A 27,568-nucleotide genomic window follows, 5' to 3' on the forward strand; every position below is an offset into this window, starting at 1 on the left:
CTGCAAGTTGTAAACAGCAAAGATTTCTCAAAGATGATGAGGGCTTTTTTTTTTAACCAATTCAAACAATAAAAATAATGGTGTGCTGCCTTGAGTAGATATAATATGTGCTCTTGTCACACGACTACCACTTTAGGAAATTTCAAAAAGGGTGAAGAGTATATACATATCTGAGGTCTTCCACGCCGTGTAGACTAATTTGATTTTTGTATTGTGACACAGTCAACCTTTCATTTATAAGAGAGATGTAGTGTGTGTGTTTGTATAGTTGTGAAAAAGCGGGATTCCAGGTGTGTGTCATTAGTGGAAAGGAGTCAGGTCGTATCAGAAATTGTACTCATCTAGTCTTGCCTTGTGACTAAAGAGGGATAAAATTCAGAATTTGGTTTAAATGGCTGGTTTTATGTTGGGAGGCCTGCTGCTGGGGATCCTAGTAAATGTTAACAACACACTCAGGTGAATTCTGGGACAGTGCAAATCTACCTTCACATGGGAGTCAATAATGCAACTGTTTAAAATTTCACGAAGAAATGCAGGACAAAAGTTTGGCTGTGATTTTGACCATGCAGTATTCATCCATTCAGAAAGAATACTGGAAATCAGATTGTGTATTAAGCAAGAGTTTTCTCGTGACGTGTGTGAATGACTTTAGTGCTTTTTTGCACCATGGACATCTGTCTGTAGACATTGGTCCGTGGTATGTTTTTGATTTTTAACTCGCTAGGTGAGAGCTTACAACATCTTAAAGGAAGCAAAAATTTGTTTTCATTAATTACATGGTTCCAAAGAATCAGGTGTTAACCTTCCTCCTCCTGATAAATTGCAAGTATTTCATTGTGAGACACAAGGGTTTTGATCAAAATCAGTTGCACTTTCTGGGAATTAGGGTTAGTGTAGTGCTTACGGGGATGGACCCTGGCTATGGGCGGCCTCTGTTCGGCATGGTGGCTCTGGTGCTTGTTAGCAGTGTGGCCTTCAACGGGGGATTTCATTGCCCTGAGCCCAGTTTCCTCATCTGCAAGATGGGGTTAATATTAGTACTATCTTGTGGAGTTGCTGTGAGAATTAAGTGTACAGCACGTAGAACAATGCTCAGCATAGTTAAGAGCTAAAAAAGTATTGCTGGTGCTGGTAACAGTGGTACTAGGTAGTATATTAAAGGTGAACCGTTAACCCACTTGAATACTTTGTTTCTTGTGCTTGGAGGCTTCTCTTAAAGCTTTGATATTCTTTGTGATCACTGAAGATCGGACTCACGTCTTCCGTTAGGTTTTGGGAGGGGAAGCACTTTTGTTTTAATTTTGAATTGTCACACAGGCATGTGGTTATCACTTATGGTGATAACCAACATCTCTGATTCTTGGAAAAGAAGGCTGACAAAGCCTTGCCTAGCACCGTGTGGCCGCTGTTGAAAGGCGGGTTCCCTGCGGACCTGACTGCTCGTGTAGCTGTGTGGGGCTTCTGAGCAAAAGGAGGAGACCCCAGTGGTTTCAGTTAGCAGAATTGTCTTTCTTTAGAAGACACTATTTTTTGCTTGCAAGACCTTAAAGATGGTAAACTTGAAACTTGTTGGTGTCATTGTCAAGCCATTTAACTTGAGTTTTCTGTGTCACTATAAATGTTCTACATAGTAGCTTTCTTGTAATTTTAGAAGTAGCTGAAACTGCTGCTCTGCTCCAGTAATTCAGGCGGCTCAAGAATGAGCGCAGGAGATTGCAGCGTTATTTATCGATGGTGAGGCCAGCCCCAAATCCTGGGGTCCCTCATCAGGAGATCCTGTGGTGATTACAGCTTCGCAGAGGCTGCTGGGGAAATGGCTCGCTTTTTAAGGTTAGGTCCAAACAGTTTCAGTTTAGTTGTGTGGACATTTGAAACTGCTGACTAGAAAATAAATATTTCTGCTTAAACACAATGAATTGCAAACTGTTCTTTCATGTTTTGGCTAATATCCATATCCAGGTCATGGTTTTTAGTTGAAATATATTTTTATAAAATATATCTTTTAGAAGTTTCTATAAAACATATTATTAAAAGTATATTTTGCTTTAAATGTGCAGGGGTAGAGTTTAATTCCGTCTTCCATATTGTGCTGGTTTTGTTTGTTTTAGTGTGTTTTTATATAACTCCCCTCCCACACACGCACACTAAAGAGATTGGCAAATATGCTTGTATTTAGAGGTGTGGCTTTTGTTTTCCTGTTTAAAGAGAGTGAAGTCTAGTTGATACTATTGATTTAGTTGAGTAATAGCTATGTTGCCCAGAATAGATTTAGTATTGGTATAATATTGTTAACATTATTTTCATAGCCATCATGGGTCCTGGATCTAAAAAATATTGAGATAAGTGAGGAAATGATCGTGGCTATATATATATATATATATAATCTCCTTTAGTTTGAGATAATCTGAGGACTATACTGGTAGACTTTTAGGAAAACGTGTCTCCAAGGTGTCAATACTGTTGTCCGGAATAAACCTGCCTGTTTTGAGAGGAAATTCTGCCTAACACGTTAATGTTTCCCTGGTGTTCTTTCCACCACACTTTTCAGGGCCGGATGCTGCTGTGCTTCAGATAGGAAGATAATAAAGCCAGTGTGTAACCAAAAGTACAAATATGAAGAAGGATATTTGGTTTATGACTGTGGTCAGTGTTTATAGAACCTGTCGTTGTTTGAACCTCAGCTGAGATTCGTGGTTCACCTAGCTTTTGTGGAACAGGAACCACTCTGTGCTTTTTAATTTGCCAGATACTTCTGTTGAGCCACAAAGCCTTTTTCCTCTCACCTGCGTATGGCTACGTGAGCTCCGGTTACTTGTACGTGTGTGCACCCTAGTGGACATGCATCCCGTAAATGCTCGTGGGTTGACCACATCCCGAGATCTCTGCTCGTGGCTGCTTAGGGTGGTTGCAGGAGGCACAACCACGTTCAAGACACAGTCACCAATTGATTAGACCTCCCTCAGCACAGATTTGGTATGCCAATCTCAGAAGACGCTAGATTTCTTAGCTCAGTTCTCTACTTCCTTTTGGTGGCGGGGGACCTGAGGTGGGGACGTGACGTGGCTCCACGGCTCACAGCTGATGCAGAGCTGGAGGAGCAGTGCTTCGGGCGTCTTCACAGCGGCTTATTGCTGAGGCGCATCTTCAGGTTAGTGTCGCAGAGGAAGTCTTTGGCCAGTAATCTTGAAGATTCTGCTTCTAAGCATAGTGCAAAACTGCCTGGATAATTGTTTTATTTGTGTGTACATTAAGAATGTGTGCCTTTTGGGGCCGGCCCGGTGGCGTCACGGTTAAGTGCGCGCAAGCCGCTGCGGCAGCCCGGGGTTCGCAGGTTCAGATCCTGGGTGCGCACCGACGAACCGCTTGTCAGGCCATGCTGTGGCGGCGTCCCATATAAAGTGGAGGAAGATGGGCACAGATGTTAGCCCAGGGCCAGTCTTCCTCAGCAAAAAGAGGAGGATTGGCATCGGATGTTAGCTCAGGGCTGATCTTCCTCACACACAAAAAAATAAAATCAAAAAGAATGTGTGCCTTTTAATTTACTCTTTCTAGGATGTTTGTTTTGGGCCTGTTAAACTGGAAAAGTTACAAATGTCTGAAACTATGTTCTTAGTTTATCTTATGTTGTGTCCTCACTCTCACTTTGTAAAGAGAGAAACGATGGCTTTCTCCTCAAACCCTGTGTAATTGGGGGTTGATATGCTGAAAGTAACTGACAGAGTAGCCAGTCTATATACCAACTCTCGTGGAATGAATTTAAGGTGCAGATGAGTTAGGACCCTTGGGGGTGAAATGAAGAGCACAACTCTTATTGGGGGTGGGGGGCTCAGTGCTGAGGGTCCGTAGTATGTTTTAATTAAAATAATTCTTTCCTTATATCAGAAATGATGATATTTCTGTATTTGTAAGAGTTCCCGGAACACAGTTGCCCTTCAGGATTGGAGGGTCTGCGCTAGAACCAGTGAGGACCTGTCAGGTGTGGGAGCACTGAGCTGGACGTACCAGAGTGTGAAGCAAGGAATTAACGGGACGTGTCGGAGAACTTGAGTGGTTGGGGCTACTCAGATCCCTGTTATTATAGTGCAAAACGTCTGCTCTTCCCCTTGGTTCCCCAGTTTCACAGTTCTTCCTTTCAGTTGTTCTTCAAGTATTCATTTAATTCAGCGACTATTTGTTGAGTAGACGACCAAGTGCCAGCTACTAAGCCCCATTCTGAAGACACGCTTTTAGGTTAAACAGCTTTCTTCAAGGAGCTTGGTGCCTGCAGTCTAGTAGACGATTGTGATGCAGACGATGCCTTTGCGTTTGCTGTGCCCTCTGCTTGGGGTCTCTTCTCTCGGTGTTTCATATTACTGGCTCCTTCTTACCCTTCGAGATCTCATTTTGAGAATAGTTTCTCATCTCTGAGGAAGTTAAGAGGCCTTCCTGGATCATTCCTCCTAAAGTTTGTGTTGTGTCATCTTATTTCCTTTGTAGCATAGATCACATTCTCTAATTATTTTAATTGCTTGTCTCTCTGTTGTCTGTTTCTTCCACTGGAATACAGCTGCCGTGAGGGGTCCTTACCCGCCCCTCGTGTTCTGAGCTGCATCCCCAGCGTCTAGCCGGTGCTTGGCTCACATCAGCTGGGTACTGAATGAGTGCAGTTATGAGTGGGAGTGTTAGCTGAAGGGGGCGGAGAGGGCATCCTACGCAGATATAAAATCAGGACAGGGTCTGCTCTTGCAAGAGGAATGGTAAAAAGTTGAGACTGTTAACGGTGTGTTAGAAGTGGAAGGTTAGGTTACAGAAGGTAAATTGGAGACAGGAAGCTTGCTGCATTCCAAGCCAAGCAAATCAGGTTCGCTTTTGTCTGTGTAAGAGAGCCAAGAGATGATTCTTTAAGCAGGGGTGTGGCACAATTAGGGAGATAATTCTGGAAGCTTCTTTGGTTGATGGACTAGATTGTGGAGACTGTAAGCAGAGTTCCATTAGAAGGCTGTAGCCATGATGACAAGTGAAAGCATAAAAGAAACACGGATGCTTTGGATGCAGAAAAGAAGCTAGATGAGAAGCTAACTGGGTACAGAAGAAAAAGAAGAGACGAGGGATGGTTCTGAAATTTCTCGTTCAGGTGTGAGTGTTGGATGGTGGCTCCGTTATCTGAAATTAAGAATCAAGAGACAGCAAGTGTTTCCGAGGCGATTCGTGAATTTTGTATGTGTTGGTTTAATGTAATGAATATGCCTAACACACAGTTAGGAATGTGGATTCAGATCTCTGATAGGTCAGGATTGATGTGGGAGCCATAAGCCTGGGAAGCTTCGAGAAGAAAAGGGTTTAAGGCAGTGGTCTGTGACCTTCAGGGGTCTTAAACTCATTTGAGACTAGGAGGAAAGCAGTGATTCCTTCAGGTGCACATCCAGGGTTGTGTGTGTGGTTTCAGCGGCTCCTCGCCTCTGGAGCCTCTTGTTGAGCTTTGCAGGGACTGTCATGGACTTCAGTTAAGAACTTTTGATTTAAGGAGCAGAGAAGCATTGAGAAGGGAGGAGAACCTCCGAGAGGTGCCTCCGAAGCCAAGGATGGGGTGGTGAGGGAGAGGTTCAAGAATCAGGGGCTCCCAGTGCGTTATGCTCTGGAGAGGTCCAGTAGGAGGGAGTTTCCACTGGGACATTGGATTCAGCAATGAGCCATTCATTTCCTACGGTGCAGAGGCAAAAGGCAGGCTGTGAGGGTTTTGAGCATGAATCCAAGTTAGGGAAACAATGCCTGGTAAACAGGGTGCAGAAATCGTGATGTTCTCTGTGATAAACAGTCCTGATAGGAGAATATAGCCCATTTTAAGGACCTACTGGAAGGGAAATTCCATTATTTTGATAACCTGTTGTGGTGTTGCAGCCCAGTGGTTCTTAACTGGCTGTTCATTAGCAGCAGCTTGGAAATGTTTTAAAAATTAGGGCCCCACGAAGGTTAGTTAATCAATATCTCTGGCAGTTGATCGTCTTCATAGTTTTTATTTTGTTGTCTCTTTTTCTTAATAGTTAAGAACCAGTGTTCTGATCAGAAAACTTCCTTATCACGCTTGTTGTGTGTTTTACGTAAGAACCCTTTCTTTTACTTGTATGTTATCATCTAATTACAGTTGATATTGTATCAACTAATAATAACTAACGATCAGTTGACTATTGTGCTAGTTTTCAATCAGTGTCCTTTAGTCTTTCTCACAGACCTTAATTTCCAATTTAAAGTTTTATGGCTTTCTTCTGACCTTTAGACAAGTTCTCCATAATTATCATTTTTGAGTGACTCAGCCCTGATCAATTAAAGATCTGATTAATTGAGTAAAACAAGAACTTCTTAATGGTACTTTCATGTGGAAAAGTATTCGTTCTGTAATCCTGTTTGCTTTTATTTAAATATGTTACATTTTTTACTTAATAGTAAGCTATTTTTTAACTAGAAAAGTTTGAACTCTATGCACTATTTTCCAAGTAGCTAATTTCATAATCTTACCTTCTTTTCTTAAATGGCAGTCATGCATGACATAGACCTTAAACAGGTTGTCTGCACTGGAGAAGACATTGTTTATGAAGCGTAAACCTATAAGGACAGTAGAAAGGAAGCTGTCAGAATAGGAACTCTCACCTGTTGTGTTTTCACCTTGCAGTGCGTTCTCTTGACTGCATTCTCAGTGAGCCGTCGGTGGTTCTGGTTTGAACCTTGCGTTCACACCCTTGAAATAAAAACCAGAATACAGGGAAGTTTGAACTTTACGCATGCCAACCCTGACACAAGCCAGAAGCTGAAAGAGGGTTTATTTGGTTTGTTAACTGCTTAGTGAATTAACATTTACACTTGCAAGGAAACTAATTATCTTTTAAAAATTATGCTGTTTTATTAGCATCAGCTTAATGGCTAAATTAGTCTCACAAATTGTAGTTACTTATTATGGGTAACTTAGAACAAATATCATGATTCTCTATAAAGAGATAAACTTCCTAGTTTTTTAAATGATAGCCCCTAATATGGGAAAATAGAGAGACACGGAAGACTTGCTGGAGAAACTGATGCCTTACACTTGAAATGAACATGATAAATTTACACTTGAGATGAACATGATGAATAGTTTTGTTGCAGTTTAATATGGAAACCTGTTGTACTTCTAATTTTCCTGTTGTTGCAGGTACCCAGCTAAGTAAAAGTTAGCAAAATATCTATTTAGTAATATGTGGTAGACTTGCTCCGACTCTTGCTTGTTCCCTGTCTCTTCCTATTCCCCTTCTCCTCCCAACCCCACCCCCTCAAAAACACCCACACAATCAGCAGCTACTATGTTGTGGTTTGAAATGGTTTTATTATTGGGGATTTTTTTCTAATTCACTGTTAAATTTAGTTATTTTTTTAAATACTAATTTCATTTGCCAGATACATCAAAATTGTATTCTTTGTTTTTATCCCTTGCTTTTCGACTTGAAGGAACAGGATCTGTTTTTGTGTTCCAAAGTTGAGGACCACAACGAACAGCTGGAAATCCTTTCCAGTTTTGAACATTTCTGTCTCCATGGAAGATGAAGAAAGATGATAATAATAACAGTGCGAGTCGCTCAGTTTGGATGCTGACCGCGTGAAGTGCTGTGCCAAGTGCTGGCATGGAGTTTCAGTGTTCACAGCACTCGGAGAGAGACTGTACCTGCCTCATCCACAGATGAGGACAGTGAGGCACAGAGGCGTTCAACAGCTCACCCCAGGCCACACAGCAGATGAGTGCTGGAGTCTGGATTAGCCCAAGTCATCCGCTCCAGAATCTGAGCTTTTAAACTTGAGAGTGTGTGTGTAGATACTGCTTTTTAATAATCTCAAGCTAACAGCTGAGCTCTTGCAGACCTTCTATTGAATGTTTAGTGCCTGGGGAACTGTGCCTAGGCTTGGGTACAAAAATAAGGAAGACTCGATCGTGCATCTGAGGGGCTTGTTGTCCACCAAGGAGATGGGTGTAAGTGGGAAATTTCACTGTGGTGTGGTGTGCATAGCAACGTGGCAGCGGGGCTCAGAGGAGGGACTCTGGCTCAGTCTGGGGGATCAGCTGTCTTAGTGCCTTTGATTTCTTATTTTACCGTCATGGTTTTAATTACCTTCTGTACTAAGGTTTCCAAATTTTCACCTCCAGTCTAGACCAGGACCTGTCCTGAGCAGGGCCTCTTACCTCATTGTCTGCTCGGTGTCTCCTCTCGGATGTATCACAAGTTCCTTCAGTTCAGCGTGTCCAAAACAGAATCCTTACCTTCCTCCTTTTCCCGTCTCCCCTGCAGACCTGCTCTCCTTCCAGTGTTCCTGTGTCAGTAAATCGTATCTTAGGCCACACACCTTCAGTCTTCCTCCATCTCCCTTTTCCTCTTCCCCATATCTATCAAGCTCTGTTCACTCCATCTCCTGAAAATGTCTCTCTTCTTTCCATCCTCATCCACCCCGGCCCCCACTGCCGTCACCTCTCACCAGGACTGCTGCACGAGCCTCTGACAGAGTGTCCTGCCCATTCTTATCTTCCAGTCCATTCTCCTGCTACAGAAGCGGCAGTGATAGTTTTTAAAAGCAAATGCGTCATGTCATTTCTTGCTTCTCTTTTAGCTCACCATTGCTCTTGGAATAAATATGAAAATCCTTAACGTGGCCTGCGACACACAATTCGACCCCTCCCTGCATCTCCAGCCTCGTCTTCTGTCCCTTTCCCATTCACTCTTCCCCCTCTCGCCATGCTGGCCCTTATTCAGATCTGAACAATTCATACTCTTCACTCACCTCAGAGCTGAGAACACCTGCTGTTCCCGCTACCAGGTCTTGTTCACTGCTGGATCCCCATCCCCTAAGACAGGGCCCTAACACTTAGATTTCTAGTTCGTGGTTATAGAATTGATTGAATGAAGGTGATGCTGAGCTGTAGAACAGGTATGAGTGAGCCAGGTGTAGCAGTGGGATAGATCATTTTTAGCAGAAGGAATAGCATAAGCAGGCAAAAGGTTAATATTATATATATAAGAGCTTTTATAAATCAGTAAGCTATCTCAGAAGGAAAATGAACAAAGAATATGAGACAGTTAACATAGAATAAATACAAGTAGTCGTAGTTGAAAAGTTCATTCTCATTAATATTCAAGGAAAATCAATTAATTCAATATTGCTCTTTCTTGTATCCCAGGTTGTCAAAGATTTTTAACAAAATCCTTTGTTGAGTAGGTACAACAGCATATGCATATGTTGCCAATCTTGTTTAATATGCACAGATACATATGTGGATTTAGCAGCCTCAAAACATGTGCCTGTCCAAGCATAGAAAAAACTTAACAGTAATTATCACTGCAGTAGGGTTATGCGTGAATTTTTTTAGTAATTCTTATGTAATCAGAAAATGATGTGCTATCTTCTTTAAAAATCATACATTAAGACCTTTTATTTGAAATACTGAGAAATCTATCTAAAATAAATATTGCTTTTGCATAATAAGGAATCGATACGACAAATTTCTCAACTTTGAATCCCCAAATTTCAAGTTGTAATCAATAAAATACACTTTTTTCTCTTGTTATCTGTGATAGTACATTGGTTCAGATTAATAGTAATGTTGGCAAAGACTAATATGACATTACTTAATAGAGCATGTTGTAATTTGTGAGGTGCTCATTAATGTCTCCAAATAATCGTGTGGTGAGTAAATGGTGTTGTTTGCATTTCATAAGTAAGGGGAAAAACGGTTCAGAGCCAGCCTACTGTCACACAGCTTCCATTAGGATCCAGGTCTGAACATCCAAGTTCTCTTACTTTATAGGTACATTTTAGTACATGTTGAAATAGTGAAATTCTTAAGTAGGCTACTGTTTAAAAAACATTATTAATATGGGATAGGTATTAGATTATGTAATCTTAAATTGCAAAATACTTCATTTTTTCAACTGGAGCTTTTTCATGAGCATGTAAACCATTGGCTTATCTTTCCTTAAGCACTCATTCAGAAAGTCAGCATCATTTAAATCTTCATCTACCTTTTAGGCACCATTACAAGTATTTTTATTGACTAAAACATAAAATATACTCCTCCTTACTATTTTTTTTAATAGATAGTTGCCGGCAACCCTCAGAGTTGTTGTTAATTAATTTCTGTTAAAAAAAACAATATCTTTGTCATTCTTTTAATATAGATTTTTAAATTCATTTTGATGAAAGTTATTCACATGAACGCCCTTCTTTCCAGTCTTCAGAACTGGTGTTTGACTGAGTCCGAGAGAAAAGGTGGAGACGTATGTAATGAAGGTGGTTCAACTTTCTGTCTGACTTAGTGTAATGATGGTTTTGTACAGCAATACCTCTGCTTTTACTTAAGCATGTGTTAAATATTTTATGTAATATGGGTGGTATAATATCTAAAGCTTTTCTTTGGAAAAGACAGAGGCTTTGGTGGCCAGGCATACTGTTAATAACATTGTCTTCATGTGGCTAGAATGCACAAGTGCCAGCACAGGGACTGGCTGCTCAAGGGTGCGCCCTCAGGCTGCGGCGTCGGCCGGCCACCACCTGTGCTGTTGTCCTTGAGCGCGTCCAGCTCCCTCTCTGCCCCCTCGACCTTGACCGCAGGTGCACGTTGAAGGGCAAGTGGGTGGCTCAGAATTAGGATGTTAATTTAACTAAACAACATAATAGTTCTAGAATTAAAATAGAAAGTTAGTGTATAATTTCCTACATTTTTCTATCGTCTGTCTTCATCCAGGAGGTCGAGTCCTGGGATTTGAGAGTTAGATGCGGTCTCAGAAACCATCTGGTCTCATCTCCCCCGAATAGATGACTCCTTCTGTAGGGGACCTAACTGTTGTTAGTTGTCCAGCCCTGCCTCCCCTGTTTTGACACTTATCTTCTGCGGAGCCCACCACTTTGCAGGTATTGGGGTTTTGGTGTGATTTCATGAGATGCACTTTGTGTGATTTGAACTGGATCTTTCAGTTTCCTTTTTGTTTAGATATTTGAGAACAACCATCTTTCCTTTCTTGTGGTAAATGTCCTGAGACTCTCCTCACACAACTCTTTTTATATACCATCCTCCTTTCCTCTGGAGAGCTGGACGTCAGTGCCCTCTTTAAATGGTAAGGTCAGGACATTCTAGATGTTGCAGTCGCAAAGAGGCTGTTACTACTTCCTTTGCTCTGGACACTCCTATCTAACCTACGGTGTTTTGGGTTTTTTTTTTTTTAAGTAATATAATTAAAACCTCATGTTGTCTTAGTGTGACCTATTGTGAAGAAAAGTCTTTTTCTTAACAGCTTTTAAAAATTATTACGGAAATTTTCAGACAGAAATGTAGGGAGAGTAGTGTAATGAACACCCATATATCTATCACCTAGATTTAACAATTAAGAGATGAAGCAATAATATGGCACTTTTTTTGTTAAAATAGTTATTCCTACTATCCAGATCTGTTCTGTACCTCAGAATAGATTGTCCAAATTTGTTTGGTTCCTGTGGCAAGATTCCAGATATTGAGAGAGTCATCTGAAACTTTATCCAAATCTGTTTGTTACTGAGTTCAGATCGTGAAAGATACTTGTATTTTAAAGTAAATTACAGGCCAGCCCCGGTGGCCTAGTGGTTAAGTTTGGAGCACTCCACTTCTGCGGCCCAGGTTCAATTCCCAGGCAGTGACCTACACCACTTGTCTGTCAGTGGCCATGCTGTGGCGGCAGCTCACATAGAAAATGAGGAAGATTGGGAGTGGATGTTAGTTCAGGGTGAATCTTCCTCAGCAAAAAATAAATAAAGTAAATTACAGACATGACATTTCCCCCTGAATATTTCAGTATACATCTCCAAAAAGCGTATTTGTCTACATAACCACTCTCTTCTTTCAGCTGACAAAAATAACAGTAATTCCCTGTCTCATCTGTCACTCAGATCCACACTCACTCACGTTTCCCGGAAATATCTCTAGCAGCTGTTTTTTTAAACCAGGATCTAATCAGGGACCATGACACACAGGTGTGTTGTTCGTTTTAGTAAAAACATGAGCTTCACATTTATCAGCATTAAATTTTGCTTTATTGGTGTTGCCTCATTGGGCTCGCCCAGGAATCAGCAGACTTTCTCTCAGAGGACCAGATAGTGACGATTTGAGGCTTGCGGGTCATTTGGTCTTTGTCACAACTGCTCAGGTGTGCCACTTCAGTAGATACATGAGCATGGCTATGTTCCAGTAAAGGTTTTTTTTATGAAACAGGCACTGGCCCATTGGTGTAGTCTGCTGACCCCTGCCTAGCCTATTATGATCTCAATTTTTTCCAGCTGTTAATGTGACTGTTCTCAAGTTTTGCGTCAATTCATTAAATAATAGTATTTGGTTATGATATTGAACTGCCTGTGACTCCATCAGACAGTACTAGCTGCCGTTTAATGGACACATGCTATGTGCTGTGTACTTGACATAATCCTGTTTGGTCCCTAGAAGCGCCCTGGGAGATGTGGTGATATTACCACCAGTTTCCAGAAGAGGAAATGAAGACTTAACCTACCCAGTGTCACAGGCCTGAATGTAAGCGCTGGGTCGGCACTCCCTTCTGTAAGGCTTGTGCTGTGCTGTGGAATGGATGGGGAAGGTCCCCCTCGTTCTAAAAGGCCCATGTTGAGAGACTGTCAAGTAATGTGTTGGAATCAGCAGCACAAAGTGTCTGTTTCCTAACCTGCTGTTTTGGGAGCTTTATAAAGAATACGAGATTAGTTCAGGGGCTGGCCCTGTGGCGTAGCGGTTAAGTGCGTGCGCTGCACTCCTGGAGGCCCGGGTTCGGATCCCGGGCGCGCATCGTTGGGCAATGCTGACACGGCATCCCACGTACAGCAACTAGCAGGATGTGCAACTATAACGTACAACTATCTGCTGAGGCTTTGGGGACAAAAGGGGGGAAAAAAGGAGAAGGATTGGCAATAGATGTTAGCTCAGGGCCAGTCTTCCTCAGCAAAAAGAGGAGGACTGGCATGGATGTTAGCTCAGGGCTGATCTTCCTCAAAGGAAAAAAAAATAAAGAATACGAGTTTAGTTCAGATGGCAGGTCTTACTTGTAGAGACGAACGCTCTCTAGGAGAGCACATGGGCTCATGCTGTTAGAGATGGTTCTGTGTCCAGTCTCCCCTTCTTCTGCCCTTTCTCAAAGCTTGGACGATAATTTTGTGGTTAAACCTTTGAGGACCCTCCCTCAGCATCCACAGATGCAACCTGAGTACACTTAGAGTAGTTAGAATCTGCTTCTCTGTGTTCTCAGGTTTATTTAGTTTTATTATTTTGGCTTTTAGTTAGATTATAGAGTTATTTTTGCTTTGTTTTTATGACGGTGTTTATCGTGCCCATCAGTTTCAGTGTCCTGCCTGGTGTGGAAGATGTGCAGTGTAGTGGTCTCAGGTGCGGGTTGTCTGAGAGGCCAGGAGGTGGCAGTGTTTCCCAGGTGATGCATTCAGGTTGCAGTTTTTCACCACCAGAAAGAGGACCCAAAATACAGTGTGTTCTTGTCCATAGACATCCTTGAGCCAGGAAGAAGCTACTCCAGCTTCTATGATGCTGTTTAACAGACAGCTAAAATATGATATTTCCTGAATTTAGGACAGGTGCAGTTTTCAACTTTGCTTTTTATTGGAAGGAACTATTTGACAAACTAATGCTAGGCATTTACTTGAGAAACAGGACAAAAAACCTGATTAAACCAAGTCTTAATATTAGGCCTTGGGCAGTGGGAACATTACTGATAATTATATTTAAACCAGAATGGAATTACTTTATTTTTATTATAGTAAATGTAATAGATATCTTTCATTTAAAAAAATCTAGACTCTACAAAACAGTAGAAGAAAAAATTTTTTAAAAGTCACTCTGGGGGCCGGCCCCGTGGTGTAGCAGGTAAGTGCTGGCGCTCCACCGCTGGCAGCCCGCATTCGGATCCCGGGCGTGTTCCCATGCGCTGCTCGTCAAGCCATGCTATGGTGGTGTCCCATATAAAGTGGAGGAAGATCGGCACGGATGTTAGCTCAGGCCAGTCTTCCTCAGCAAAAAGAGGAGAATTGGCATGGATGTTAGCTCGGGGCTGATCTTCCTCACACAAAAAAAAAAAGTCACTCTGATGGCAACTCTCTGAATAGAAGAATTGTTAACATTTTGGCAGGTATAAGTATATAAGTACATACATAGATATATAAGCCAAATGAACTCTTATCAAAGGTATAATTTTTTCACATTATGGATTTTTTGTCTACATGTAATTTTATAATTTATAAAGTCTGTTTAGTAATCTGTTATATAAGACTGTGCTGTACTTTATTTAACCAGTCCCTTCTGGATGGACGTGTAGGTTTCCGTTATTAACAGAGTTGCAATATTTAATCTCATTTATACTTTACTCGGTTGAATTATTTCTCAAGATGCATTTTTAACGGTTGCCTGCAGTTTGACATATATGCATATTTTTAGTTATTTGAATGCATGCTGCCAGATTATCTCCTGTAAGAAGTTTCTGTACCAAATTTAAGAGAATGCTGGGTTACTCACACCTTCCCAGCACTGTTTGATACTTGCCAGTACAAGTAGTGGTAGCTCACTTTTTAAGTTAGCATTTCCTCATTACTAGTGAACCTAAAAACTATATATTTTCAGAGGCAAAAAGAACTTCTAAATAAATAATTATTCCAAGAAAAATAGTAGTGGAAATATAAATATTGTTAGAATCAAGGGATAATAAAACATTATCTATCCAACTTAGACATACCTAAAACGCTGGATTATAATTGCCTTAAATGTTCATACAAGAAAAGCGAAAAACTTCACAACTGAAGTATTAAGCATCCAGCTTACTTTCCAATATAAGACATTAGAAAAAGAATAGATCCAGAAGTCGACCCCAGTGGCATAGTGGTTAAAGTTAGTGCGCTCCGCTTCGCAGCCCAGGTTCAAAACCCCGGACACGGACCTACACCACTCATTGGCCTTGCTGTAGTGGCATCCCACGTACAAAATAGAGGAAGATTGGCATAGATGTTAGCTCAGGGCTAATCTTCCTCAAGCAAAAAAAGAGGAAGGTTGTCAATAGATATTAGCTCAGGGCTAATCTTCCTCAGGAAAAGAAAAAAGAATAGATCTGTAGAAGGAAGGAGATGATGAGCATAAGGCAAAAATTTAATAAAGTGGATCAGCTAACTGCTGATAGTTTGTTCTTTGAAGAAACATAATGAAATAGACAAACCTTTCAGCAAGGTGGACGAAGGAAAAAAAAAGCAGAGATAAGTACTATAATGAAAAGGAGATAAGTATACCACAGCAGGGATTTTAAAAAATTGTAAGAAAACCATGGAAAATTGTATACCAGTAAATTTTAAAATTTAGAAGAAATGGAAAATTTCCGAGGAAAATTTGATTTAGGAAAACTGAAATAGAAGATACCAATTATCTTAAAACTCTTAAATTGAATTAGTCTTTTAAAATCCAAGCAAACAAACAAGAAACAGGTCCAGACAATTTTCAGATAAGATCTTCTAAACTGTCTTCCAGAGAATCAAAAAAAGAAAGAAAGAAAGAAACTGACCTAACTTATCTTATAAGTCTGGTATATAACCTTGATACTCAGCCAGATAAGGACACTCCAAGAAAGGAATATTGTAGGCTACTACTACTTAGGAATATAGGTAATTGTGAATGAAGTATTACCAAACCCAGTCCGTCAGTGTATTTTTTAAAAATCATGACTTATTTGGGTTCAGGGATATAATACATATGTAATAAGTTTAAGAGAATGATAAAACACCAATTCAGAGGAGAGGTTTCCTCCAGAGGGAAGGGATGAGGATATGGGTTGGGAGGCGTGCATAAGGAGGCATCAACTGTATTGTAATTTTTATTTTTTAAGCTGGGTGGTGGGTACATAAATGTCCATTGTATTATTCTTTTTGCCCTTTTATGTATCTTAAATATTTCATACCATAGTGTTAGCAGGCTTAACAGCTTTGTGAGTTTAAATGTCACTTGAAATACTGTTCTTTTTTGTGGAGTTACTTAAATGCATTCCCCTTAGAACCGTACAAACCAGTTAAAACAATTTACGTATACACCAACATAAAGTATAATGAAGCATACTGCACATGCATTTTCATGGATGTGTGTTAAGGAGCTTGTAGGGGAGAAAAGGACTCTTAGCTCTTTTGCATATGTATGAAAGTAGGCGGCTTTGGAAATACAGTTTCCGGCTTGCCAACTTAAGTTTTCTGCATGCCTAGTATTAAAATAAATAGTTTGGAATTCTGGATAGATGGGCAATTTAGTATAGACTGGAGATTGATTGTCTAGCATTCATTCACCAAACACTTACTGAACATTGAGTATGTGCCAGATAAGGTGCTGGGCCGCCGGATGCACAGGCGTTTAAGATGTGGTCTTTGACCTCGGGAAGCTCGGGATGGGAGGAGGTGGAACAGACCGTCTGGATGTTTAACTGTGTGGGCACATGATAGTCACAATTTGGGATATTTCTTCCCTAGTGGGAGTTAGTTTCCACCAGCTTTCCTACAGCAGTTTGTTTGTTTGTTTGTTTGTTTTCTTAATTTAATTTAAACGAAGTTATGTGTGTGTATTTTCAGGAATAACCTAAGCCTTTTGAACTACTCTCAGGGGTAATCAATTCCTCTTTAATGCTGAGAAGAAAGTTTACTCAGGTAGACCCTTTTTACCCACTGATAAATTTTTTAGCTACGCTTAAAATTAGAAAGGATATGATAGGCTGTCAGACGCTCTAGAAATTAAGATGGTCACTTCCGCTGCAAATGGGTCTTTTCTTTTTTAACACTGCTTCATAAACATGGAGTCTTTCATGTCAGATGCCGCTCTTTTTTTTTTTTTTCAAGTACTGACTTCATATTATATCTTTGATTTAAAACTTAACTAAAGCAATGTTTTCTGAGACTGCTTGCCAGGTTACTCATCTAAAATATGAACACTTCCTAACTTATGATGAACTGTGCCCATGACCTCTTTTTAAGAATTTAAGTTGCTGTTGTATAGAAACAGTCATCAATTTTGAATTAATTACAAGACTTCTTTGCATTCACAAAGATTTGCTTTACTCTTTCTTTCTTGACTTTCTCATACCTTATACATTGTCCTGTATTCTCCCTCAGACAGTTCCGTGGTTTAGTACTCAGAGTAGGAGATCTGAGTCCATTTGTTTCAGCCTGTTTGATGTAAAAATCTGTGTGAAAGTAAATTTGACATGATTTCTTCATACGTAGTTTCTCCTTAAATAGTGCGTTTTTGTAGCCTCTTCTCGTGGGATGTGTATTAGTTAGGATTGGGTTTTTCTCATATTACAAAATTTCCCACGTATGAGGGACTTAGGATAGAAATTGATTTTTCTCTCATATTCCTAAAGTCTGGAGTTGGGAAGTGCAGGGGTAGTAAGGAGTTTCACAGTATCAGGGACTCAGGCTTCTTGTGTGTTACTGTTCTACTGACCTTGTCTCATAGTCTCATGATCCCATATGGCTGCTTGATCAGCTCTCAACGTCCAAACTCCAGGCAGCAAGAGTGAAGAAGGGCAGAAAGGCAAAAGCAGTCTTTGCTGGCTTAGTTCCCCTAAGCAGACTTCCCAAAAGACCCAAACCCATTTCCTTTTACATTTCATTGACCGGCACAGAGTCGCGTGGCCTCTCGGCTGTACCTCTTGCCAGGGAGTCTTAAAAGTGTATATTTTATTTCTGCCACAGTGTCCCCACCTGGACGTCTGGGTTCTCTTCGTTGTGAAGGAAGGGTGGAACGGATGCTGGGGTGAGCAGCTCAGAGCCTCCACCTCAGAGTTATTTCACAACTTATAGGAACATGGGAAACCTGGTGGTGTCCAGATGGCTCCATCTCTGGGTGGGGTATAGTCATGGGAGGTGAGCTAAGAAATGGCTGCTCTGCCTGTTGACTTGGACTGACTTTATTCATAATCACTGTCCTTTCTGTGTGGTTAGTTCCCAGATAGCTGTGCTGATATTTTCATGCGCTTGTGTAATCCCCACAATACTTATGTGGTAGGCACTGTCTATTCCCTGTCACAGGGAAACCGAGGCACAGGTGGGTCACGTAACACACTGAGCCTGCTGCTTGAGACCAGTATTGATGACTGCTTCTGTCCACCTCTGTGTCTGTCCATCAGGCCCCACGGCCACCCCGTCCCACCCCTTGTACCCAGACGTCATTGGAGGTTACACAGACAGACACAGAGAACAGAAAAGGTTGAAGGGACTGTGAGTGAGAGACGAGAATGCAGGTGAGGTCACGCGGACACAGAGGTGAGTGGTCTGGTCCTGGAGAGGCACTGGGCGTCTGGGCTGACGTGTCGCCGTGTGCTGTCAGATGCTGGACGGCAGAAGCACAGGATCGCGTGTTCTCTCTTTAGACTCTTGGCGTTGTCGTCGTTTGTCCCATTATCATTTGAGTCTTTATAAAGAATACTAGTTCTTCATATTGTGGCTGTAAGGAATCTTAAAGATAATTAGAATGTAGTATTACGATTTTCTGATTTTCTCTTTGTGAGTTAGGTAAGCCGAATTACCATTACTTATTTTTTAAGATGTGGAAGCCCAGTCAAAGAGAGAATTTTTCACCTGGACATGGGTCATGTGTTTAGTAAAAACTGGGGCTCGTTTTCATTTGTTGGCTGGTTTATAGAAATGCCCCTATCATAGTTTTGAAAAAATACGTATTTTGGAAGAGTGTGATCTTCATAAAAATGATATTGTCTCTTGTTCCAGCTCCTACCTACACACACAGGCTTGTGGGCTCCTTGAGGACAGGAGACTTTGCCTTGTTCATTTTTCTCTCCAGTGTCCTCAGTGTGTAGGTGTTCAGTGAATGCATAGTGAATGAATGACTAGTAAATGAGAAACGTCTATTAGTAAACGTTATAATTAATATTTCTGCTTCTCTACACTTAACTCAGTTACTGTCCCTGAAATAGAGGAGAAGTGGGTCATCCTTTGTGTAGCCCTGGCGAGTTGTATGGGGTGGGTTAGAGTACCCTTAATGGTTGGGCTTCAGGACCGCGGAGTCCAGCCCTGGCGCCCGGCGTGCATGTGGATTCGCCGTGGCTGTGATGCACCCGGGGCAGGGCGGTCATCAAGGGCAGTAGCGGGAGATAAGTCTGCTAAGCTCCTGGCGTGGAAAAGTTACTGATTAATTTTAAGGAATGAAAGTTAGGTCCAGATTTTGAAGGATTTTATATGACATGTTACCTTTTAAAAAATGACATTTTTAGTGGGGAAAAGAAGGGACATGATTTGAGTAACTTTTGAAAAATCAGTAATGTAGATTCATTTCTTGCATTTTAGTTTTCAAGATTATTCGTGAAAAATAAATTAAGGAAACATTTAAGTTTAACTCCTTCATTGTGTTTTCTTTCTCAGGATGTGATCCTCGTGGTGGACGCTGAGTCTAAACCACCCCAATGGACGCAGACAGCGATGTTGCATTGGACATTCTAATTACAAATGTCGTCTGTGTCTTCAGAACAAGATGCCACTTAAACTTGAGAAAGATTGCTTTGGAGGGAGCAAATGTAATTTATAAGCGTGATGTTGGAGTAAGTATCTGAATTTCGGTACGTATGCTACAGAGCTAACTTTATATAGTGCTCTGATTGGTGGAGGAAAATGTATTCATCCTCCAGATGGCCTGTGAGCACCTGACCGTGCGCTAGGTGTCTTGGAGACAGTGCGCTAGGTGCCCTGCAGAAGGCCCCTCTCCTCCTGGAGTGGCCACTCTGGAGATGCCCGTCTCCACATCCCACCGCGGAACTCACTGGCCACGGACAGTTCATTGTTCTCGCGGGTTCTTTTAACGAAGGAGGGGACAGTGAGACTTTCGTATATACTCATTCAAATATAATTATATTAGAATGATGCCACAACACACACACACACACACACACACACACACACACACCCCACACACAGTAATTTTTGTACTGTGTTGTCATACCCCTCTTTAATTAGCCAAGGTAGTTGGTATTCTTTAGTAACAAATTGCTGAAAGTATTATGGTTCATATCCTAACTGGGACATTTTAAATTTTAGTTTTTGTTAAACCTGTAATATTTAAAATAAAAACTGATAACTTGCTTTTAACCTTAGTCTTTTGAGATTAACATTGTAAATGACAATGGATGTTCATTTGGCTTTTATAAACCAGAGAATAGTAAGACATATATCTTACTATACATTTATTATGAAAATTAATAATGTATATAAAGGCTCTATTTAAGCTCTAAAAATTAGATGCCAGTATACCTTGGTAAATTATCATTAGTCCTTAGTACTAGAAAAAACTAAGTAAAGATGAATTAAATTCAATTAAAAATTTCAGTGACTCAGTTAAAGATTTTCAGGTTCATCAATAATGCCATCTTTACTCTAAAAAAAGGAATAAATATGTCTAAAAAGAAGGGAAAATGCCTAATGCTGTTTTGGAACTTTAGCATGCTGTATGGCAGAGAAGTTGTTTTTCTTAGAAAGGTTAACTGAAAAATCTGAGTTGATGGACAAGCTAATGGTGAGACAGTTAAATGTAGAATAAACTCAGTCCAGTGTTTCTCAGCCACTTGTGCATGAACTTTTATAATGTATTTTAGCTCAGATTTCATTTCGGATCTTTGGTAAATTTTGTCTTCCCAGATTTAATAGCTTTCTAGTTTGATAATATGGCATATGACAGAGAAAGGGAGGAACTCAAAATGTGACAAGAGTTTTAAGGAGCAGTGCCTGATTCATTTGTTATATTATTCAGTAAAACATTTCATATTTCCATAAAAGAAAAGTTGCAATGGAAATTTAAATTCACATGTTATCTTGGACCTTAGTCCTTGACCTATTTATACTCTATGTAGGTAATTGCATTCAAACCCATAGTTTTAAATGCCTTTCATATCTAAGAAATCTAAAATTACATCTCCAGCTCCAACATTTCTCCTTCATTCAAGATTTGCACATGGAACTTGAATATGGAATAGGCATCTCAACTGTAAGACACAATATAAGGTAGGGGTGGGTACCATGATGCAGAATAAAGCAGGGTTAGAAGTTAGAGAGCCAGGAAGGGGGTCTTTTGGTGGAATGGCTAGGGAAGGCCTGGTGACATGTGGTGAGAGACCTGAATGAAGTGAGGCTATTGAAGGAAGAATATTTCAGATGAAAGTAGCAGCTACTGCGAAGTTCCTGAGGCATTGAACGAGGTTGGCATGTTTGAGGATCCACACAAATTGCAAATCCCAGTTATGTGAGCCAAGTGGAATGGAATTTGAAGTGTTTACATACTTATGATACCTGGCTTTCAAGTATATAGTGCGAGATTTATACAGACCTTGTATTTTTAGTAAATTAAATGTCCTTTTGGATTAATATGTTGTTTGTGTTCCGTATGGTACTTGATTTCAGAACGGGTGATGTGGAGAACAGTTATTTCAGTCTTGGGTAAGCTTGGAGTAGAATTTAAACATTAAAATGGCCACAGAGAGCAGAACGGTGTGTGAAAATTAACACTTACTATGTAATGAGGTTGGTTTTGTTTTGCTTTTTTTGCAGAAGGTATTAATGAAGCTTAGAAAACCTAGAATTACAGCTACAATTTGGTCCTCAGGAAAAATTATTTGCACTGGAGCAACAAGGTAAATGTTACTTGGGTTTTTAATTTTTATTTTTTAATTTTCCCCTCGTGAACAGGACATTTCCCTAGACTTAAAAACAAAATCATATGTACAATTTGTCATGTTCCTCATTATAAAATTTATATCCTGTATAACCAATAATCTTTTTCTTTCCTTAAAACCGTAGTGAAGAAGAAGCTAAATTTGGTGCCAGGCGTTTAGCCCGCAGTCTGCAGAAACTAGGTTTTCAGGTAACGTTTTCAAATAATATCCAATTTGCAAATAGTCGAGGATTTATTTTTGTACAGTTAAAACTTGTAATTTAATTGATTAAAGAAATCCCTACAGAAACTCCTTTAATGACTGACCTTTTTTAGGTTTTTTTAATACTGTCTTTCAGTACAAAAATTTAATAGTAAAACTTGTCCATGTGGTATTTGTAACGGATCTGGGCTTTTTCCCAGATCCCTTTCCCATAGAGAGAAGACTTATTTCCTCACAAGTTAACTGTCTATTCAACTCTAAGTTTTTCACTGTTCACAAAAATAATCATATTTTTGATCCTCTGGAGAGTGGTCTGTCAGGAGCACGGGAGCATGGTAGAGAGCTGCGGGGGCCCTGGTGACCTGCACACACTGTTGGCAGGCTCTCACACTTGCAGAACAGTGACCATCGCTGGCAGGTTGGCCTTATCAGTATAATTTTGTAGAGGCATAAGTTTGAATAAAATTAATACATGTGAGGGGCCGGCCTGGTGGCACAAGCGGTTGGGTGCACGCGCTCTGCTGAGGCGGCCCAGGGTTCGCTGGTTTGGATCCCAGGCACGCACTGACGCACTGCTTGGCAAGCCATGCTGTGGCGGTGTCCCATATAAAGTGGAGGAAGATGGGCACAGATGTTAGCCCAGGGCCAGTCTTCCTCCACAAAAAGAGGAGGATTGGCAGATGTTAGCACAGGGCTGATCTTCCTCACAAAAAAAAATATAATAATACATGTGATGGACTTGCTAGGTCACCTTCGAATGATGAGTAAATGAGAGAAAGGTGAGCTGTGGTCTCTGAAGGGTGGGCACAGCAGTGGCAGTCGGCACTAGAGGAGAGCAGTGGTGCAGAGCCATGCTTGACCGTGGGCCGCTCTGCACAGCTTCATGCCTTTCTACACCTGCCCTGTGCAGGTCCTGAGTTCATCCGGAATTGTGGTTTTATTGGGAACATTTGAAAAGATAGTGGGATAAAACCAATCAAGATGTTGGTGGGAGTGGCTGAAGTTACTAATACTGAGAGGCCGTTATTTTCAGCCTCAGAGCCTCTTTTCTTAGCATAACATTAGAAACGTTGAGAGAAATCCCAGTTAGTTATAAACACAGTTTTATCACTCTGTCCCCCAAGAGAAAACAAACATTTAACTGAACTCACCAAAGTGTCCTTTCTCCTGACTGCATGTCAGAGAGTCTGACCTTCGGAGCTCAGGGGACATTCACTCCTTAGTGAGTTTTAAGTGACAGCTTTTCCATTTTGATTCTTGAAGGAGGACTCGGCTTTAATTTTTTTCCTCACTATTCTCTCTCTTATCCTGGTAGAGTTAATATTCCATTTAAAGTATTAAAAAATTAAACCAAATCTAAGATTCAAAAGACCCCAGATGTACTGTTTTAATCATGCAATTATCTCAGGCTTTATTTTTTTAATGAAGTTTTTGAGTTTTTTTTTCCCCTTTAATTATAGCATTAAGGAGTCACTGATAATTTAAAATGCTAAAGCCACAATTCAGATGTTTCTGTTTTATCCTATTTGCTCTCATTTTTAAGGATTTGAACTTAATTATTAAGATTGCCCTGATGAGCACGTTTTTTTGTTTCAAAATAATTCATTTAGTTTTACTTCTGTCCTAAAGGTAATATTTACAGATTTTAAGGTTGTTAATGTTTTGGCGGTGTGTAACATGCCATTTGAAATCCGATTGCCAGAATTCACGAAGAACAATAGACCTCATGCCAGGTAGGTCTTTGAAGAATCAAGGTAACTAGCCAAATTTGAAATTACTCGTCAGGCTATAAATATTTATATTAATTCTGGCTTTTTTTGTATAGTTACGAACCTGAACTTCATCCTGCTGTGTGCTATCGGATAAAATCTCTAAGAGCTACATTACAGATTTTTTCAACAGGAAGTATCACAGTAACAGGTATTTTATGCTCTTGAAACCAAGCTTGTCTGTTACGGGTTGAATGAGATCAGAGGTGCCCAGACCAAAGGAGAAATAGTGTCTGATTTGTCCTCTTCATGGGAGCCAGTCTCCTGACTTTTAACGCTGTGGATTAGTTTTACCTGCTTGCTTTTATATACTGTTTTTAAATCTTATATGTACTATTTTGTGTCTGTCTTCTTTCCCTCGTTGTCCTCTTAGTGAGAGTCATCTGTGCTGCTCCGTGGAGTCATATCACTCCCTCTCGTTGCTCTGTGGTGTCCAGTGTGTGGATTCACTGTCCACAGCACTGGGATAGTGTCCAGTGGGAAGCTGTTGAGAATATTCTAGTATAGATTTTCTTAGTATGATTTTTTTAATTTATGATATCTTGTATTTAAAATACTCGAGAAACCCATTTTAAGAACTTCATAGAGGTTTTACCTAAGCAGAATACTCAAATATAATTGATACCTGTTAGTTATATTTTATGTAAATTGTGTTACATCTTTTGAGTCTTGAAGTATTTGGAGGGGGTGGTTTCAGAATAGTAGGCCTGGGTGTCAGAGTAGCATTAGCGTGCGGGATGATTTTTAAAGGTCCTGTGGTTAGAATTATACAGGGACAGTACTTGGGTGTCAGGCCCAAGTTTTGGCAAAATTGAGATGAGAAGTCTCTTTAGTGTCCTTGAGTTTTTCTTTTTATTCCTTTAGTCCCAGAGGAGGATAAAAATTATTGACACCTTTAGATGCTCAACAAATAAGCTTTAGTTTTGACTCATCCGTGGGTTTTCATATCTTCTTTAGACTTTTAAAGTGTCTTGCCAGAGTTGTACTTGAATCTTAAAAATGGAGTAGTGGGAACAAGTCTGTTCCCCTCTTTCAACGATCTGTTTCTACGTTTTGGAGTCCAGACTTCGGAGAGGCCCCAAACTCTCTGGATAAGTTTCTGCTCTGCTAAGTGTAGAATAACACAGTGCATGTATAAAATCTATATCTGTTGAGTTATTAATTAACACAATAACAGACAAGGCAGTTGACCTGGTGAATAAGTGTGCGTATATCTTTACATCTGGAGTATACTGTAAAATGTTAACAATTCGGTGGACGCATGAGTGGTTCCTGTGGGCAAAGCACTGTGCCGTGTGGAGGGGAGGGGAGGCAGGGAGTGGGAGAGAGGGTGAGATGTCAGAGTTCACAGGGGGGCATGTGTTCGTTCTCAGGATCTTTCAGAAGAGCTAAGTGTGTGTTACTGAAACCATTTTTATTCAGAATAAATTTTATGGAAATATTTTTCATTGTCCTTTTTTATGTTTCTTTTTAGCTATTTAAATGAAAGATTGCATTTTTAAAAAGTTATTCCTAGTGTTATATTGATAATTAATAGGTAGCGTCACCTCATTCCCTTGTGCTTTTTTTCTGTTGACTGAGAAGCCGTGAGGGTGAGGTGGCCAGACTCGTAATAATCACGTGGACACCAAGTGGGAGCACGTCTGTGGGATTGTGGCTGCGTGGTTTGTGAGCCTGCTGGTTTCCCAGCACTGGGAAGCAGCTTCGTGTCCCTCTGCTGGGTTCCTCGATGCTCCTGTGAGCTCCAGTCAAAGCCTGACCGAAAGCCAGACGCAGTGACCAGAGGGTGGTAGCGCGTCGTCGCGCATGTCACCCTTCCTTTGACAGCACGTCACCAAGCTTTCTCTCTCCCGTGGTGGTGTGCGTTCCCTCTTTCACACTGGTCCCTAAAGCAGCATGAGTAACCTCAGCTGGTGTTTCAGATTCCCTTGAATTGTCCAGGAAAAATGTTTATTCTCTTAGTTTTTATGATGACTGTGTGTATATAATTACATAGGTGTAGATTTGATTAAAACAATTAACCTGACGTCCTAAACTGCTTGGATGTCTTGAATTCTGGTAACTCAGCTTCCCTCTGCTCTCCCCGCCCTTGCCTGTGTTACAGGGCCGAACGTCAAGGCTGTGGCTACTGCTGTGGAACAAATTTACCCATTCGTGTTCGAAAGCAGGAAGGAAATTTTATAACTCATCACTTAATTGGTTGGAATCCCTAACTGAGCACCTTTGAAAACCTGCTGCATATTGGACTCGAAACAGAAGGAGAACTGGACCAACAGTAATCGAGGAAACAGACTCTGTCGTTCATCCCGGCTACAGTGTGAGCTCCAGGCCTGGCGGATTTCACGTCGGACCTTGCTGTAATATAGAGGAAGTTTACAAGATGTGACGTTGCTGCTTTCCACAAGGACTCTGTTTCTTTCTGCAGTGGTTCTCTTGTCCCGGTAGCAGAGCTGTCACAGTGTGCACTACCTTCAGTTGTTTTGTTGTTGTCGTTATTTTCTTCCAGTTTGAGCTAATGTGTTTTATTTGTGAATAGTCTTTTACATTTTTGTATGCTGAATATGGGCACCAAAGAACCTGTAAAAGTTATCTTTTTCAATTGAATGTGCACAAATAAAAGTTTGGAAAAGATCTTTCTTCATATCCATTCTATAACTTTTATTCCCCATTTTCTATTTTAACAAAAATTGTATTCATAATTCTTTTTTTTAATCTATGCAAGCTTAGACTTTTGCTAAAGTGTGTTGGCTTCTTTTTGAAGTGTATTTTGTAAATATATGCCACATGTGTATATTATCTTTAATGCTCTGTTACCAAATATCAGATAGGAATTTTTTTCTCGCAGATTAAACATAAAAACATGTATATAAATTCTAGGGAACTGGAGTAGAACTTTATAGATTAAGCATAATGTTTTATGTTGCTAATTTAATATGACAGAAAATGTTAAATATCTTTTAAAAGTTACAAAATTGTAGTTTTAAAGAGAGAAACCTCTTACCTACAAGATGGATATGAGAAAGAAGCTGTGATGGGTTGTACCTCATATGTACCTGTGTTATTCTGGGAAGACTCAACTCGGTTGTAGGAAAGTAGTAATACTAGGTTGGTACTCAAGGCTCTCCCAGGAGTCTTGTCGGAAGCTGATACATTGTGCTGTTTTACAAGAAGTGCCCACAAGCTGCCTCTGTGCCACAGTATAATTATAATATAATTCAACTTGAACTTGAAAGCCATTTTGCAAGATATGTCTTTCCCCTTGCTATGTCTTATTTAATGGAGCTAAAGAGTGGCCGTTCAGTGTATGGGATTGCTGCTGTTCAAGTTATAACACATGTGCGTTTGTGGAACAGCGGCTCTTGGGCTCACTGTGAGCCCTGGGGTGGGAACGCAGGATCAGTCTGCAGCTGTGCTCTGCTGCTCGCGTGTAGGAGTTGAGTATAAGCTACAGTGGTTTCACCTAAAAATAAAGCTGAGTGGAGAATCAAGTTAGCTTCTCAGTTAAAACTTAACTGAGACAATATTCCAACACAATCTTCCACTAACACCTGAATTTCCAAAATGGTTTGAAACCTTTGTGGAAAATTGCAACATCTTAACCTCCATATTCTAGTACTATTTCTGTTTTCCTTACCATATTATAAAATCTTGAAAACCTAGCTTAAGCACTGCACTGAACAACACATAACATTTTATGTTTGTTTTTATCTTCTTTCTTCTCGATGCCTTCCCCCACCCTGCCTCTCCCTCATGAGTGAGGGGTAAAGGATAACTTATATTTTCTTTCTTGTGAAAGACTTAATTGTGATTTTCAGACTTCTGTTGTTCTTTTTTTACATTTGTGTTTATTTGCTTCATTTTAAGATCTGGTAGGAT

General features: G+C 40.4%; 1 protein-coding gene across 3 annotated transcripts in view; it reads left to right on the forward strand.

Moving 5' to 3' along the window:
* TBPL1 (TATA-box binding protein like 1) overlaps positions 1-26,323 on the forward strand; it is a 29,931-nt gene extending 3,608 nt beyond the window's left edge. Inside the window, exons 2-8 of one of the 3 annotated variants that reach the window (XM_087444133.1) lie at positions 18,177-18,290; positions 19,426-19,601; positions 21,598-21,680; positions 21,847-21,910; positions 23,553-23,656; positions 23,749-23,843; positions 25,797-26,323. In XM_087444133.1, coding sequence (XP_087300259.1) covers positions 19,467-19,601; positions 21,598-21,680; positions 21,847-21,910; positions 23,553-23,656; positions 23,749-23,843; positions 25,797-25,876 — 561 coding nt within the window. In that variant the 5' untranslated portion in view covers positions 18,177-18,290; positions 19,426-19,466 and the 3' untranslated portion in view covers positions 25,877-26,323. Of the gene's footprint in view, positions 1-18,176; positions 18,313-19,425; positions 19,602-21,597; positions 21,681-21,846; positions 21,911-23,552; positions 23,657-23,748; positions 23,844-25,796 lie in introns of all 3 variants that reach the window. The other 2 variants (XM_087444132.1, XM_004422338.3) reach the window with 2 other exon arrangements.
* Positions 26,324-27,568: the final 1,245 nt, after the last annotated feature.

The sequence above is a fragment of the Ceratotherium simum genome, chromosome 19, assembly GCF_057802395.1.
Source record: "Ceratotherium simum simum isolate JZ-2026a chromosome 19, ASM5780239v1, whole genome shotgun sequence".
Taxonomy (NCBI): Eukaryota; Metazoa; Chordata; class Mammalia; order Perissodactyla; family Rhinocerotidae; genus Ceratotherium; species Ceratotherium simum.